At 34.9% G+C, this 16,073-nt stretch overlaps 2 protein-coding genes across 3 annotated transcripts in view; one reads left to right on the forward strand and one right to left on the reverse strand.

The window, feature by feature from the left end:
* MCPH1 (microcephalin 1) overlaps positions 1 to 16,073 on the reverse strand; it is a 133,951-nt gene that overhangs the window by 42,779 nt on the left and 75,099 nt on the right. The window lies entirely within an intron of this gene.
* The window catches only part of ANGPT2 (angiopoietin 2), a 44,783-nt gene that overhangs the window by 8,769 nt on the left and 19,941 nt on the right, over positions 1 to 16,073 (forward strand). The window contains exon 2 of one of the 2 annotated variants that reach the window (XM_074819923.1): positions 14,128 to 14,283. The exons of the other annotated variant lie outside the window; for it this stretch is intronic. Coding sequence (XP_074676024.1) covers positions 14,128 to 14,283 — 156 coding nt within the window. The remainder of the gene's footprint in view (positions 1 to 14,127; positions 14,284 to 16,073) is intronic. 2 annotated transcript variants of the gene reach the window in all.

Consider the following 16,073-nt stretch of genomic DNA (forward strand, 5'->3'; position numbering starts at 1 on the left):
TGAGCTACTTCAGAAGCTATGTTTTAGTATGCTTTTTGAATAAAGTGGTTGTCAAAACCACATGAAAACACACTAGGCAAACGTTTCATCTTTAATTATCACTTCACTTAATAGAACTTTTTGACAGGGAGAAAAGCTAGAAGTTCTCATCTTTGGAGAAAGAAAAATTGTATCCATTTAAAATGGTAGGATCTTCTTCAAATATGTAGTATAAAAATGACTGAGCAGTGTATTAAGCCACATCCAAACAACAGCTCTGCAGACCTGTTCACTCTCCCGCTGCAAGCATTAAGAGTCATTCACCTTGTGTACTCACAATATCAGCTTCATCACTATGCTTGCTTTTTTGGTTCAGGCCTGCACCTGACGTGCATGATCCTGGAAGGAAAAAGCCTCTTTTGTTCCATTCTGTCAGGGTGTGGGAATGGGGAGACACCCAGCTCAGTGGAAAGGACATTTCCTGGGCAATAGCCATAGCACCAACAGCTCCCCTACATAAGATACGATGTCAGTGTACCAGAGGCCTGCTGTTCATCGTATGACCTGATGTATAGTCTTAACACTGAGGTATTTGAGTAGGCTGAGAGGTTTAATTTTGATAGCTGGCATCTAAAAATCATTTCAGTTTTGTCTTTCTCCACAGAACTTGTAGACATCATACTAAGACACTTCATATACTTCCTATAGGTCCTTTCCTTTGAACATTATGTCCTGTGTAACAATTTTACTCCCCGTTTTCCATTTGCAAGGTGTAACCATCTGGAAGATACTAGATCAAACCCATAGTTTTAAAGTGAAATATAAACCAGTCCCTTAAGGAGAATGTGCCAATCGGTCAAGAAGCAGTAGCCTCATTTTTCCATGGTATCAGCTGTCAACTGACAATCTCAGACGTTCAAAAAGTCAACATTCAAACATCAAAAAGATCAAGACTGAAATATATGTAGCAATGCAAAACACGCTTGCAATACTTCCCTATTGCACTCACAATTATCCTGTCCATTCAAACAGTCCACTATTCTAGAAAATTCCCTGGTGAAGACTTAATGAAACAATTTCCATGTTTTTGCTTTTCTTTTCAGAAAGCTTTTCTATAAACGGTAATTTAACTATTTAAAGGGAACACCAACTCCCGGTTTCTTAATACAACTTTAAAAAATGGATAAAGTAGGCAAAAGACAGCTTAAGTGAATGAATAAAACCAGACAAATGCTTGTATTTTTCTGCTGCTAAAGAACTGACTTAAATAAAACTAAGCTTCCTTGCGTGAGGTCTGAACTTTGACCATATTAACTATCGCTGTGTTTTCACTTATATTAAACTTCGATACTGATGCCAGATTTTCTGTCAGATATAATGATTGCCTATAAAGTAATAGTAAATCAAAAAACCTTGTTGTAACTGCTACTGGAGCCTTACTGGAATGTTTTCTGAAAACCACTCTGACATGATGAAATAAAGTCCAAATAACTAGAAGGTAAACCCAAGACTAATAACCTAACCATTAGAAAGAGTATAAACTGCAACAAATATAAACAATCTGACCCTGTTGAAATCTTACCATGTACAAGCAAGGATTCTGACAACTACAGTTCATCAGCTACAGAAGAACGTTTAAATATAGTTAATAATACCCAAATTTTTTCCCCTGACGCATAAGTTTATTTGACTTGGATCTAAAGAAAACTTATCCATGTCTTGAGTTCAGCTGCTTTGTTATGGTAAACTTTATTATTTTAAAAAGGCTCTGAGGATAGCATACAAAAACCTAGCTCTGCTCGAAGCAAGTAGAAAAATTTCCACTGACTTCTTAGTGAATCAGATTTCACTTGATGTAGCTAAAAATTGACTCAAAAGGTGAATCCTTTTTTTTTTTAACTATTTGAAGTTGATAATGCAGTAAACCAGTAAATCAGACATGTGCTTTGAAGCTTACTTCACGTGGACTACCTCTAACTAGTAAGGATGCCATTGGAATAGAAAAAAGAGTGATAATTTTAATCACAAGGAAATACACGTTTTCCTTTTCTTGTCCCTCTGAAGTCCATGTGGAAGTAACATTTTCCAAGAGTCTCATCCAGTCAAGTCCTTTGCACTCACCGTTTTCTTCAGTGAATTTCCTTCCAACTTCACAATGTTTTTTAACCTTCAGGCCAACCAGACAATTCCTTCCCTCAGCTGGCTTTAAGATCAGTCTTCCAGCCTCCTTTTGCGGGTCACTGCCTTTATGAATTCCTATCCTTGACACATCCATTTTAAAAATTCTGCTCACACATATTCAGTTTTGGTTTTTTTTTTTTTTTTTTTTTTTTTTTTCCCCCCCTGCCTTCTCTTTCCCTTCATTAAGACCATTCAGCTTCCTGGCTGTCCAGTCCAAACTCCCTTTTCTCTATGTCCCTTGTCATTCAGGATTCTCAATTCTGGACTCTTTTGTCCTCGTTAAGTTTCTTTTTAATCCTCACCTACATGCACACTCTCCTGGGTATTAAGACAGATAGCTTCTTTTTCTGGCTAGCTGCATCAATGACATTGTACTTTGATGTACAGTGACATTGCACTCTGTTGCTAGATGTGGTTACTCATCTTGAGAACAGAGTCTCTGGAAAGTGCATTTAAAAGTATCCCTCTTCAGTGGCTCATCTCATCAGATCTTGACAGACAGAGACAGTTTCCTCCCATATACCCATCCTATAGTGCATAGCTTTGGTTGTCAGCCATTTTTGCTGAGAGTTCCTCGTCTTCTGTTATAATCAATGTCAATAGCATCGTTTGTTTTGAGAGGATCTGGCTCCAGTTTCTGGTCTTCATAGAAGGGCACCATCTGGCAGCTGCCTGGCTTCAGGCTTTCAGAAGCACTGACTGGAACCCAGCTTGAGAGGGTGATTTTCCATCACCGCCTGAGGGCTCAGTGGGGCACCAGAGACAAAGAGGAACTTTTGGAAGCAATGGATGGAAAGACTTTCATCTTGGTTCTGTTCCAACAAACTAAACTGCCTGCTTTTAGATGGATAATCCTAGCTATTGAGGCAAAAATGTATTTTTTATCAGGATTACATAATTTAAAATATTTTTTTTTCTTCATCACACACTACATTTTGTTTCTGCCTATACATACTGATCTTATTTCCAAATATTTGTGTTTGTCCAATCTTAACATAGTAGTGTCCTGTTTTATCTTTCAAGCATGGAATTCCTCAGAAGCTTTTCCTTCAAAGACTCTTAGCTGTGCTAATGAAACAGCAAAGGAAAGAAATAAGTGGCATTTGACAAGAACATATCAAGATGTTCAGTTTTTTAACTAAGCAGAGGTGACCAACTGAGTTTCTCCTACTTAAGGCAGCCCTTAATGCTTTCTGTAGTCACAGTCAGTCCATTGTGGTTTTGGGGTCCTGCTTCCCCTAACCAGTGTTTCAGAAACCACAGGAAAGTTCTCTGACAAGTCTAGTCTGGCAAGTGAGGAATTTTCAGACTGGTGATGAAAACGTAGCAGCTTTTCAGACACACCACCTCTCCTGTCCATAGCATATTAGCAATGAAAAAAGTGGAAAGATGGCAGCATGTCTTAAAGAACTACAGCACTTAAGAGAGGAAATTATTACCTTGGGGTTTTTTTGCAAACATACAGGAAAATCAGCATGTGAGTTCTTAGTAGGGAAATTCCATCCTTCAAAACTGAAATCAGCTGCTGTGCGTACTGTCTCAAAGTCCTGAGCATTCAGAAATTGGCAGGCCTTCAGCTCAAATGACTGGTTCTCTCTTGGTAGCATCATCATTGAGGCTTCTTCTTCTTCTTCAAGAAAAAAAATCTTATAAAAGCTCCATAAACTATATTTAGAAGCCAGTATGTTGCAAAGTGTAAGAACTACTCAAAATGCTTTCAGTTTCCTTTATCTGTGAAGTTTAAAAAAAAAATCTAATGATTTTTCATGCTGAAAGATGCTCTGTGAACACAGCTTTGAAACATGAGACACCCAGTTTTATAGCTTACAAAAGGGACTAATTGTGTTCCACAGCTTCCTAACTAGTTTGATCCTTGAACTCCGAATCATTCTTCCTTCTGGTTGGAAGTGGAACGCAAGATGACTACTTCCCTAGAAAGCAATGCTGAGAATGAACTGTGAATGCCTAGCTCTTTTTCACTTGCCCAAAAACGTATTTTGAAAAGAGGAATTTGCTGCACATTTCCTAAAAAAATTGTACTATGATTTGCTCCACCACATCATGAGCTATTCTCTAAAATAGGCTGTCCTGTTTAAAGAGGAATTAATAAAAAAATTCATTTGATATTGTAAGTTGAGATAAAAAAAGATAAATAGTTTTATATTATGAAAAATCTGTGATAGATACAAATTTGTATCTAAAAATTTTGCAAAGTTTATAAGGCTATATAGCCATGTCTTTCATGAAAAATGTAAGTTCCTCCATCAGCATACCTGATAGTAAGTTTATTTCAGCAACCTATTGCTTAGTGGAATAGAAAAAAATACACAAATGGGAAAGGATTACCTTAGATCTGGCATAGCAAGCGTTTATTGAAATGTGGGCTTTTTTAGGGCAGAGTCTCATCTTTATTCCAGTCTGGTAAAGTCCTGATTCCCTGATGGTAGCATGCAAGTACAAAATATGACAGAAAACATGTGGGCTTGTCTCCAAAAAGTCTGAATATTCAGTTTGTGAAATTATAGCCCAATGCTATAACCTAGTATTTAAAAATTAAATATCGATTGGCAGTATTTCTTATACTGTTCATAAATAAGGAATTCTAATTTTGAATGTTGGTGGCTTGTTGCACATTACGAGGAAAATTTATATTCATTTCAGTGAATGGCAGAAGCATCATTGGCTTCTTGTCTTCCTGGCTTCAGTGCTACTGAACTTCGGCAAAATGCCATTCATGACTCACACTATTTATTTATTCTTTATTTTTAGACTAATGGGAACTTTATGAATTCCTTCCCTGATTTCTAAGAGAAATACCACTTAGCTGTGATCCTGAAAAATGGTGATTCAGAATCTTAGATTACTGCCTTAATGAATATCCTTAACTCTTAATGAGAACGGCTAATCACCAAATAATTGATTTTGGTTCTGAAGGTATTGTTAAATTTTGATTTTAAATTAATTCCTTACCTATATAGAAATTCACACTATTAAAAGGTTTTTCAAGTTGACTATTTAGTTTCTATTAACAACATTTTTTGAAATCTCAAGAATATTTTTCATTTGCAATTTTATTTACATCTCCTAAAAAAATGCATCGTAAAAATTATATGCAACACATATAGTGTAAAGAAACTATGTCATTCTCCAAGTGACAAACCATATGAAAACACATGTGCATTTAGGAAAGCAGTAGTGTGATATCACATGTACAAAATAAGCTCAGTGTCTGGAATGGTGGGAGCTCGACTCTAAGATAGCCTTTGGAATACTTTCAGCTCTCAAAGTCTCTTCCCTTTTCCTATGCATTCTTTTGCTTTTTCTAGGTCATCATTTTGATTGCAACTTTTGTAGTTAGTTCAAAACATACAGTAGAAATGATCATGCTGTTATACCTTTTAGTATTGGTACAAAATACTTCCAGTCAAGAACACAGAGTGAAAGCCATTATTCATAAATATTTGCGCAGACAATGAAGGCATTTAATGCCTTTATTTCATGTTATATTAATGAAATAATTGGTTTTTATTCGATTATTGCCAATGAAGGAGGGAATTTTTTTCATTCTGCTAGTAAGTGTAAATTATAAAAGCATAACATCTTCCTCTAAATGAGATGTAACCAGATATGAGAATAAGTTGGTAGCTTTAATTTAGTGCAGAAGTGGCATTAACTGAACCATCTCCTGTGTATAACTTATTTTAAAGTCTGTATTCACTATTTTAAGAGTTAGCATTTAAACCTTTTAGCTTGAGTATTTTCCAATAAATCACAGCTCACTTTCAGCTCGTATTCATTTATGATGTTACTTTCACCTTTTGTTTGCTGACAGGAAAATGAGATAAGAGAAAAATCTTAGCTGGAGGTCTGGACATGCAGACATGCTCAGTGGGGCATGTAAGAATCTAATAGCATAGAGACATCTCAAGCATTCCCATATACATTCCCAAAAGATTTTTTCCCCTCTCTTGAGAAACAACACATAGTCCATTGGGACTTCCTGCCCCAGGAAAACAGAAAAAAAGAAAGAAGAAAAAAAAGGAAAAAAGGCAATTTAAAATGTCTCTTTTCCAGACATGATCGCTTTTTTCTTCTGCAGTGTACTAATTTATTCCAAAAGTTACAAGCTACTAAAATTGATAACTAACTTTCAGAAAAGATAGAGAAATATATTATTTTATTAAAATCTGATTTAAAATAGCTTAAGGTCCGACTGATGGGGATTGATGCAATGTCCTAAAAAATGTGTTCCCTTAGGTCTTTCAAGATAAATGGATCTTGGAAGGGATAGTGATTCTTCCATTTTTATTATAACTTATAAGCAGTAGGAACATAGATAGACTGTGAAAACAAGTATGAAAAGCTATTTTAAAGAGAACAAAACTGCTTTCAAAATTAAAATTTTTATAGTATTTTGTCTTCATAACACCAGTACATTGCAGTGATGTGGAAATACAAATATAAGCACACATGGAGAGCCTGGCAATATGGTGCTCCATTCATTACATAAATACACATTAAGCAGCATGTGCGGCATATATATGTAGGTTAAATACTTCATACTGGCTATATGAACCGCTGTGAGAGTGTTTTCTTCTTTTTATAAAGACTATATTACATTTCACTGTTATCTATGTTCAGTAGGATCCAAAAAGATAGTCTCATCCCAAGAAACCCTTCCTAGTGTGCAGACTTCAATTATACTACAAATAAACAATTTACATCTTTAGTATTTTAATTAGAAGTGAAGTGTGTTAAAATACTTTGACAAAACTGTATTTTTTGTCTTTATATAAAAAAATGTATCGTGAATCAAAAATTTAAGGATTTTGTGGCATTTATGGATGACCTTCTACAATGAGACAGTTGCACACTGGCACAGAGTTTGAAAAAAATGTTTCAAATTATGGGCTAAATTCTACTTCAGATGAGTCATGAAGAAACCAGACATGGCCACAATCCAAAGAACACTGCCACTCTGAAACAAGGGCAAGGCAAGTAAGACCAAGCATTACTGGGTTAAAGATAACTTGAGACATCTGGAGTATGAGAAGTAGGGAGGTCTTGTCTGTACTCTGAAAAAGTATTTGGAAAAAGAACTGATGAGACTCATCAGTGGTTTTCTTATTTTGCCTTGTCACTAGAACTAGGCAAAATTGAGTATGGATGCTTAAATTAATTTTCCATCTTGCTCACTTTTATGTATAAACTAAACATTTTAGGGAACAAAATGTCAGGATGATGACCACAGGTATGGGAAGGGCTGATTAAGTTCCTTTGGTTTAAATTCACAAAGATAAGTTTTGAATAAAGCGCAGGACATTTTTAGTAGGGATGCAAGAAAAATAACTTGAAAAGCTTTTGACAGCTTAATATATGTCAAACACTGTAGCGTCAATGCATATTTAGCAAATGGCTAGCTGTAAATGTTGTATTTTCTGTTGCTAGGTTTTCTACTGGATCTACTCCACTTCTGGAAATTCAAAACAAAAATTAGAGGAAAAACACTACAGACTGTCATTACCCCTGCAATTTTCTCTGTATCTACATTAGATGACTAAACATGCAATATGTGTTGTAATACAACCTGTTCAATACTCATGAAAGTTCTTTTGAACTCTTTTGTAAATTAATTACTAAGCACAGTCAAGGTCTGAACAGAAATAGCTGTTTCTCATGGAAACCTTATGCATATTCTTTGGTTTTCCCTCTTGAAAATATGAAGAAAGCTAGTTTTAGTTAAATTATTCTGTATTTATCAGACCACCACTGACAAGAATATGAAAGATCTAAAACTTCAAATTAATGGCAGAACAATCAGTTGTCACTGCAATCAAAGGAAGACCCTCATATGCACTGATACTCTTAGGAGAATATTAGTCAAGGTCTGTATTTAAAACTCCAGCATATAATTTTAAATCATGTTACTTCTTAAAATACCTTTGCTACACTATCAACAGCCACAGTTTTCTTAGTAACAGTTTTGACATCTAGAAGAGATCCACAATCCACAAACTTGACAGGAAATTGTCCCTTGTCTTTCTTTTAGGCTAGTGCCTCCAGGCTTTGTCAGAAGTGCAACAAATGTGAGAGCTGGTGCAAGGAAAGGAGCAGAAACGTGGCTGGGGCATGGAGGCATATGACCTCTCCACTTGGCCAGCAATCAGCTGTTAGACAGGATGAAGAACACAAATGCAGCTGAGCTTCATACAGTATATCACACATAGCAGTCGTAGAGTTTATGGGGCTAATGGCATTTTTCATGCAATGAATCTGCTGATCTATAGCCCTGCTGATACAGGGCTATAGAGATAGGACTGCAGATAAACTTTGACCTGTTTGTTATTTCTCCTAACAGGTACAATTTTAGAATGGATGCTTTATTGTAAGAATAAAGATTATCTTGAGGTTTCAGTAGACAAGTTGTGAGAAAGCCTAAAAACAGTGCTTCTGGAATTTTCTCAAATTTATAGATGAATTTCCTGAAAGTGGTAAATTGCTTAGTCTAGTAATCCATATTTGATTCAAGGAAAAAAGATCTTGATAGATTCTGATAATCTTAGGGGTGGGTAAAAAGGATCATGCAGCTCCAACCATCTACCTACTTCTTCTAGGGGTCACAGCCCTATGTAGAAACTCATGATTAACATCACCTCTCTCTGAAAAGAAATGTTACAGTTGACAGAATCAGATTATAAACATTAGGAAAATCACCAAACTTTATTTAGAACAACTGCTCCATAACTGACAAATTCTGTAAAATTAAACTAGCAGCCAGTACTATTTGTACCATTTATATGGGGTAGCATTTGGCAAAGAAAGGATGTATGAATTCATATAGCTATAAATGCTGCCAGGAACATGACCGTTTAATTAGTATAGACTAACCATTTGGCAGCAAAGAACAAAAGCAAGACCTCATTTATAACTTTAAATGAAAAAATGGTAAGTTAAAGTGTCTACAAAATACACAAATAAGTTATTGATTCTTTGGAAAATTGTTCTGTAATACGGACAGAAATTATACAATAGCAATCAGGAAGGCTCTTAATTTAAGTAAGCATTGGCAACCCTTCATACAGGATTAATGCCAATGGTTAGAAACCAAATTTATTTTAATGCATACTCTACATGTTGTGTTTTCTTTCTTGCCAATTTAAAACTTGCTTAAAAAAAGACAATCTTGGCTATAAAAGCAATGTTTTGGAATGTGCTCCAATATGATTGAGCTGTCCTCATTTTTTTTGGCAACTTAGATAAAGTATTTTCATCAAATTTTATGATTTTATATGATTTGAAGTAATAAAGCATGACAGTCCCAAATTGATGACTTTAGAGAATTTTGTCTCTCTAAAAATGCATCACCATAACTATATTACAAACCTTAATTGTGAAACTATTTTTTTCAATTTTCCCAGCTGTTTTTGCAATTTAAGCATACTTTAAGAGACATGCTTTTTCCCATCTGTGCTTTCATTTTTATATTTACTTTCTTCAAGAATATATGTCAGCCAAAGTCTTACACAAAAAAAAGAATGTTTCATGAAAAAAATCCCATGAAGAATCAGTGAAATGGTATCAGCTAACTATTCCTTCTTTCAAATATGAATGTATTAATACCTCTTTCCGTCTCACCTGCAATTTCCTTAAGATAGGATTCATTGATTGAATCCTATCTTAAGCAATATTTAAATCTTAAAGCAGAATTTCTGAAAGAACATGCATCATTATTTTTCAGCTCTTAGGTTTTGACAATTACTTTGTCCAAAATAACCATCACATAATCAAGGTTAACATATATCAACACAAGTCTTATATGCCAGCTATTAATTGAATTAAAAAGAGATTAAAAATTATCTTCCCATAACTACTCATGCGGCAAAGGAGAAATCTAACAAATAATCCCTGCTGCACCTTCCAAATTTGTGCAAAATATTGGAAAAGACAGACATGCTGTTCGAAATAAACTGCCAAGCTTCCGAACTCATGCATGGGGACTGAAGCATTTCATTCCTGTGCCCTTCCTTCTTGTAAATGACCCAAGCTATTCTCCCCTCTTCAGAAATTCTGAGTGTGCTTATAAAGGAAGGAGGTTCCTTGGCAGGACCTGATGAATGTGCCACAAAGAAATGTGCCACAAAGAACTGCTGTCTTGCAAAAGGGCTGCTAATCCTCAGTGTTGTTGATGAAGCTCAGCCTTGGCTGCCTTAACTAGAGTCGCATTGAAAAAGTTCTTCCACCTCCCTCTCATGGAAAGCCAAGAGCCTTGCTTTATGAGAGTATGCAATGGGAACATATTCTGCTCTCACTAAGGTCAGTGGGAGATGATGGACGTTTTGGCTGAAAATAATTATTTTATTCATCTTTGAAGAAAGATGAAAGTGAGCACCTGACACTAAAAAAAAAAGATGAAATATAATTATAAAAAGACCTACTTTCTACAGTTTTGCATTGTACGATGAAGAGAGAAGGGAATATAAGCAGAGAGGGATGAGTGTGTATATTGGTTCAGGTCAGGAAAAGAGATTTTATGATGTGTACATGGAGAGAATCCACAAAAGTGAAAGAGATATAGTAAACATGAAGGAAAGAAGAGAAGGGGTTTATGTAATCATACTTTGTAGGATTTTTAGGGGAAAAAATCCACATGAAGCTCCAAAGCCACTTTATAGGTAAATACCATTTTGATGCTTCATGTTGCTCTAAATTAGAATAAGTGAGCCAGATCATGAAACTGGCTTTAAATCTCAAAATAAAAGCGTTCATATTTCATGATTCCAAGTAAGCACAATAACATATTCCCTAAGTTACCTATTTAATATTTTTAAGTTGAAACATGAATGTGAAGACAAACTGTTAAAACTAGAGTCAAAAGAATGCTTCAATGATTTAGAATACATCACATGAATATTATTTGAAAGAGGTTAGATACTTGGAGACAGGCTTATAGTTACAGATATTCAAATAAGATAAATTATGAAAATACAGACCTGTGTGTCCAATCAAAACCGTTTTCTAAGGTTGCAAGCACAGTGACAAGGGGTATAAAAATCTGGCAACCAGAACCACCAGATGCCTTAAATTGTAATCACAGGTTTTGCAAACTGTAATCAGAACAACCTTACAGCTGTGTGCTTTAACTGGGCAATTGCCTAAGCCTACTGTAAAATGTTTACCTTACCTTTAAGCTCAGAATTAACTCATTTTTTAGTAGTGTGTTTTGGAATAACTCAGTGATAACATTTTCAAAGAAGTCATGCAGTTCTGTAATCCTGTTTGCAGAGATGACTTTGCTCAGATTCTCATTCAGATCTCTCTCTAGTCAACAAGGAACTAACCTTGAAGAATGAGGTTTAATATCCACTATTATTTTATAAAAGAGTCAAAGCTCTTGATCAGTCTTTCTTTGTTCATTTATTTATTGCCTTCTTCCTTTTTTTCTGTGGGCCTTTTTTCTAAATTAAAGAAGATGCAGTATTTTCAGTGCTTTCTCATACAGTAGCTCTCTGATACCTGAGATTTCTCACTCCTTTTTTTAATCTGTATGTCCTTTTTTTTCCCCAATGTCCTTCTAACTGCAGATGTACATTGAGTCTGCCAGGCAAGGTGATATCCTTGATCTTTATAAAGGCATTACAATACTAAACTGTGGTACTGAGGCAAATAAAATGCATTCTGTAGATCTCCCTTAATTTTCTTTTAACAGAGGTGCATTTAAGCAAAGGTCTTTTCCAAGTTGTCTATAATGATGTCCAGTTCTCCAGCTTCAGTTGCTAAAATTAATTTGGACTCATAAATTGTTTAATCCCCAGATGCCTAGTCTTTTCAGAGGGACACATATTAATTACTGTTCTTGGTCTTCATGGAGCAGTATCTAACTTTAGTGAATAATTTCTTATTTTTATCTATTTAAAAGCCTTCAGAATTTTGCACATCTCCTTGGACTATGGTGCACTAAATACCATCTTGCACTGTTTTTTAAATTAAATTATCACTATACTTCAACATCTCATAGCCTAATCATCAAGGACCAAAGATGTCTTACCAATACTACACAATTAAAAGCCACTGATCAGCAGAAAAGAAGAAGCTGACCTAAAAGATGTCACCAAAGTTTTAAAAAAATTTCAACATGTTTGGTCAAATTAGATTTGTCTCTGGGTGGGGAAGCTTTTGAAAATGAGGAATATCCAGGAGCAAAAGGTAACACTTAAGAACTGATCCTATGAATAGGGAACAACTCTGCCATAGTGTGATGCCGACTGAAGATACCCATGTTAAATTACCATGCCAAAATCCAGTTGATTGTATGCTTACTTCTAGTATTCACAAAGGTTATTACGCAAAGAGCATCTAAAGGCTCTCTAAAGGCTAGTTTTAAATCCTTGCGGTACACCTGAGAAGTAAGTACATTTATTCAGCAGTGTAGTTGATGTGGGTCAAAGCTTGTGCCAGATCTGAAATCTCTGTTGTGAATTGCTCTTCACCATCTGGATGGGGAGAATGGAGTGAACAAACAAATACTGCTTTCAAAGTCACAAAAAGAAATAATGCTTACTTCAAACTAAGAATATACTTCCAGTTTTAGAGATTTTAACTTCTTAATACACCCTGTTTTCTTCATTTGCCACTTTTAAAAAAACCCTGTGAAGTCAGAAAAAAAAAATCTAGTCCTTGCTCAAGTAACATTTAAGGGGGAAACATTTCAAGCTGGCAGATCTGCCAATTGATCTTTAGCTGGTCAGAAGTGGAATGGCTATATCTGAACAGTGGTTTGATAGACTATTAAATCATAAGCGGCTTTTTCCTCACTGATATGGGAAGTAGCCATGCAATAATATTCAAAGCTCCTCCTTACTACAAGCCATTATTCATATCAAGATTGCATTATCAAAATAGTATTTAAAAAAATCAAGATATCAACCTGTTTTACCATTTTCCTTAGATTAGATTGGGTGATGTTTTATAATTTGTACTTAATGATACTAGCTCTTTGTTATTAGCTAGTATCATCTTTGTAGGTACAACATGAAGCTCAAAAATGATTATGGTTCTCTTGCTAGAACAATGTTGGAGTGACATAGGAGTTTGATTCTAGAAATTTCCCCAGTCAACAAAAAAGAAAGAAATCATGTGGCCTGGATTTTTAAGAGTTAAGCATAAGCAACATGAAAGAAATATGAAATATTTGTAAATTTATTGAGAAAATTATATTAAAGAACCATGGAGAAAAATCCAGACACATTGAAGGAAAGACTTCATGAAATGTTACTTGAATTTTCTCCTTGCTACTTATTTGCTCCTTGCTTTCCTTGAAAACAGTGTATTCTCTTATAAAATGACTACCAAAAAAGCCTTATTAGTTTAGACACAGAAATTACTTCAGAATCAAGTATTTAAAACAGTTTTTGCATTCCTAAATATTAAGCATTTAAAGTATTTATAAGTTTTCCTACTGTTTAATGTCTGTATTTGAAATTCCCTCTGATAAAAATGCGCACATAACAGTGTTAAATGACATCTGACCTCTTCTCTGACTTCTAGTCATGTGATGAAAAATGCTTTTGAAAATATTTAAGTCTAGATACAGGAAGATGACTAAACTCCTAAGCTTTTGTCTTCTAAAAAATTCCCATCGCTGCCAAAGCTGGTGAAGCTTCTCTGATGGTTACAATGGTGGGAGCACTAAGACAGAAAAGCTTCCAAGTGCTCACAAGCATTCTCACCACTGCACCTTCTACCTACCTCCCACAAATCTCTGTTCCTGCCTTTAGAAAATGGGTGTCCACACATTCCTTGTCACATTTGCCCTTTCTTTCACAGAGCTTAACATTGGGAAACTTCACATAAGTGCATAACGGACAAGGAACAAATTTGTTTAGCAAGGCAGCCAGCAGGCTTACTGTACTACCCCCTCCCCCCCATTTAAAGAATGCAACTATCTTCTCTCTTTCCTTTCCCATGTAGCTTGAGAATTACATCCAAGACAGTATGAAGAAAGAAATGGTAGAGATCCAGCAAACTGCAGTGCAGAACCAGACTGCAGTAATGATTGAAATAGGCACAAACTTACTAAATCAAACAGCTGAACAGACCCGCAAATTAACAGATGTTGAAGCACAAGTAAGTAATGAATTTCAACCTAAAAATGCTTCCACTTCCCAAACACCTACAACTATACATTTAACAGTTTAGTGTTACACCATTCAGTTCAGCAATTAGAAGTCAATCATAATCAACAGCTCTAACCAGTTTAAGGAAATATTAATAACTGGTAATACATAGTTCCATGCAAGCCCACTGTTGTCACCTGAAAGACTTCCATTGCACCAGGATTTGAAGTATGTCTAGCAAGACAATTGTTACATTCATCTTTAAAGATAATATACTTAAAACTACTATACTATATCCAAGCATCAGTTGGGTACTAGTGTGCTTTTATACAACCCACGCATATCTCTGTTGATTATTCACCTCTCACCACTAGATCTTAGCTAAAAGAGAGTTCCTTCAAACTGCATTTGTTCCATTTACCAGGCTAATTGCTTTTTTACATTTAAATTTTATTTTCTATTTTTTAAAACTTCTTATCAAGAAAAATGCATCTTTTTAATGAATATTTTCACAGATGCTGTAAGTGGGGTAACAGTTCATTTCTAGCACAATGCGCTGTGTTATTGTTATTTAACAGAGGGATAAATAAATGAATCGGAGATGAATCCAGAATAAAGGAATTAGGAGGAGGCTACTAGAAAAGTATATTCACACAGAAGTAAACTTGCCAGTGTACATATTATTCTCTAAATTATTTCAAACAAAAAGAAAATTAATGGGTTTATCTTTAATTATTGCTTTAATTGAAAAGCATTAACTAGAATAAGACATTCTGTGAAATAGAATGCAGATTTTAATACGTTATAAGGACAAGTCCAAGCAATGTAGAATGGTATGTATTTGTAGTTTTGCTAATATGGTAGGAAAATTCAGATATATAATTGCCAAAACAAATAATGAATATAGGATGCAGCACACAACATTTTATATAATGTAAATAGCGTGCAAAACCTAAAATACTTGTTAGACATTTTATTATCTGTAGAATTCATCCAATTAATTAAATTACATTTTTTAACCTACAACAAGCCTTTGTGAACTCTTTGATAAATTGATAGTTCATAGCTCACAGGTGTACTGAATTCAACTTTCTGATTGCATTATTCAGGAGCCCAGTATTATGCACATGTTTAATGTATTTATTCATTCACAGTAATGTCTTTATGGAAATTATTCAATTATTTTCTGCTTAGAGGAAGAAAATAATCACTGCTACTTTCCTTCTCTGCTTGAAATTACTGGTGACTGGGTTAAGGGCTTAATTAACAACATAAGGAAATTAACCAAACAATTGCTCTCTCAAGGACACTTACTTTTGGCAATAGTTTTCTATTACACTTAAGTGTGAAATCATGTCCTGACTGAGTGTTTAACATGAAGGACATGAGTAATCAATTCTTCCTGCCAAAGAAAGCCAAATTCTTCTGAATTAAAAAAAGCTGTTCTAAAACAATGAGAAAATATTTCTAGAAAACATGCCTCAAAGTAATGAAATCCGATACAAACCGAAAAGTGTCGTCCGTGTTTCCCAATATCTATGTTTCTTCATCTAGAGATGCAAATAAATTTAGACAGTAAACAATACATATAGAAAAGGTAATGTAAAATGCAAGGAATGAACCTACAAAAGTGTTGTTCACATGATAAACACTTTAAAATATAATTGGGGATTAAGGAAAATAGCTAAGAGAGAACTATCTAGTGATTTCAGGACTGGGACAAGATTTCAACCAGTGAGAGATACGCAAAGTTCTTTCTTTCTACACCAGATTAAGAAACAAATTACTCTCTGAGCAACA

Source organism: Strix aluco, chromosome 3 (assembly GCF_031877795.1).
Source record: "Strix aluco isolate bStrAlu1 chromosome 3, bStrAlu1.hap1, whole genome shotgun sequence".
Classification (NCBI taxonomy): Eukaryota; Metazoa; Chordata; class Aves; order Strigiformes; family Strigidae; genus Strix; species Strix aluco.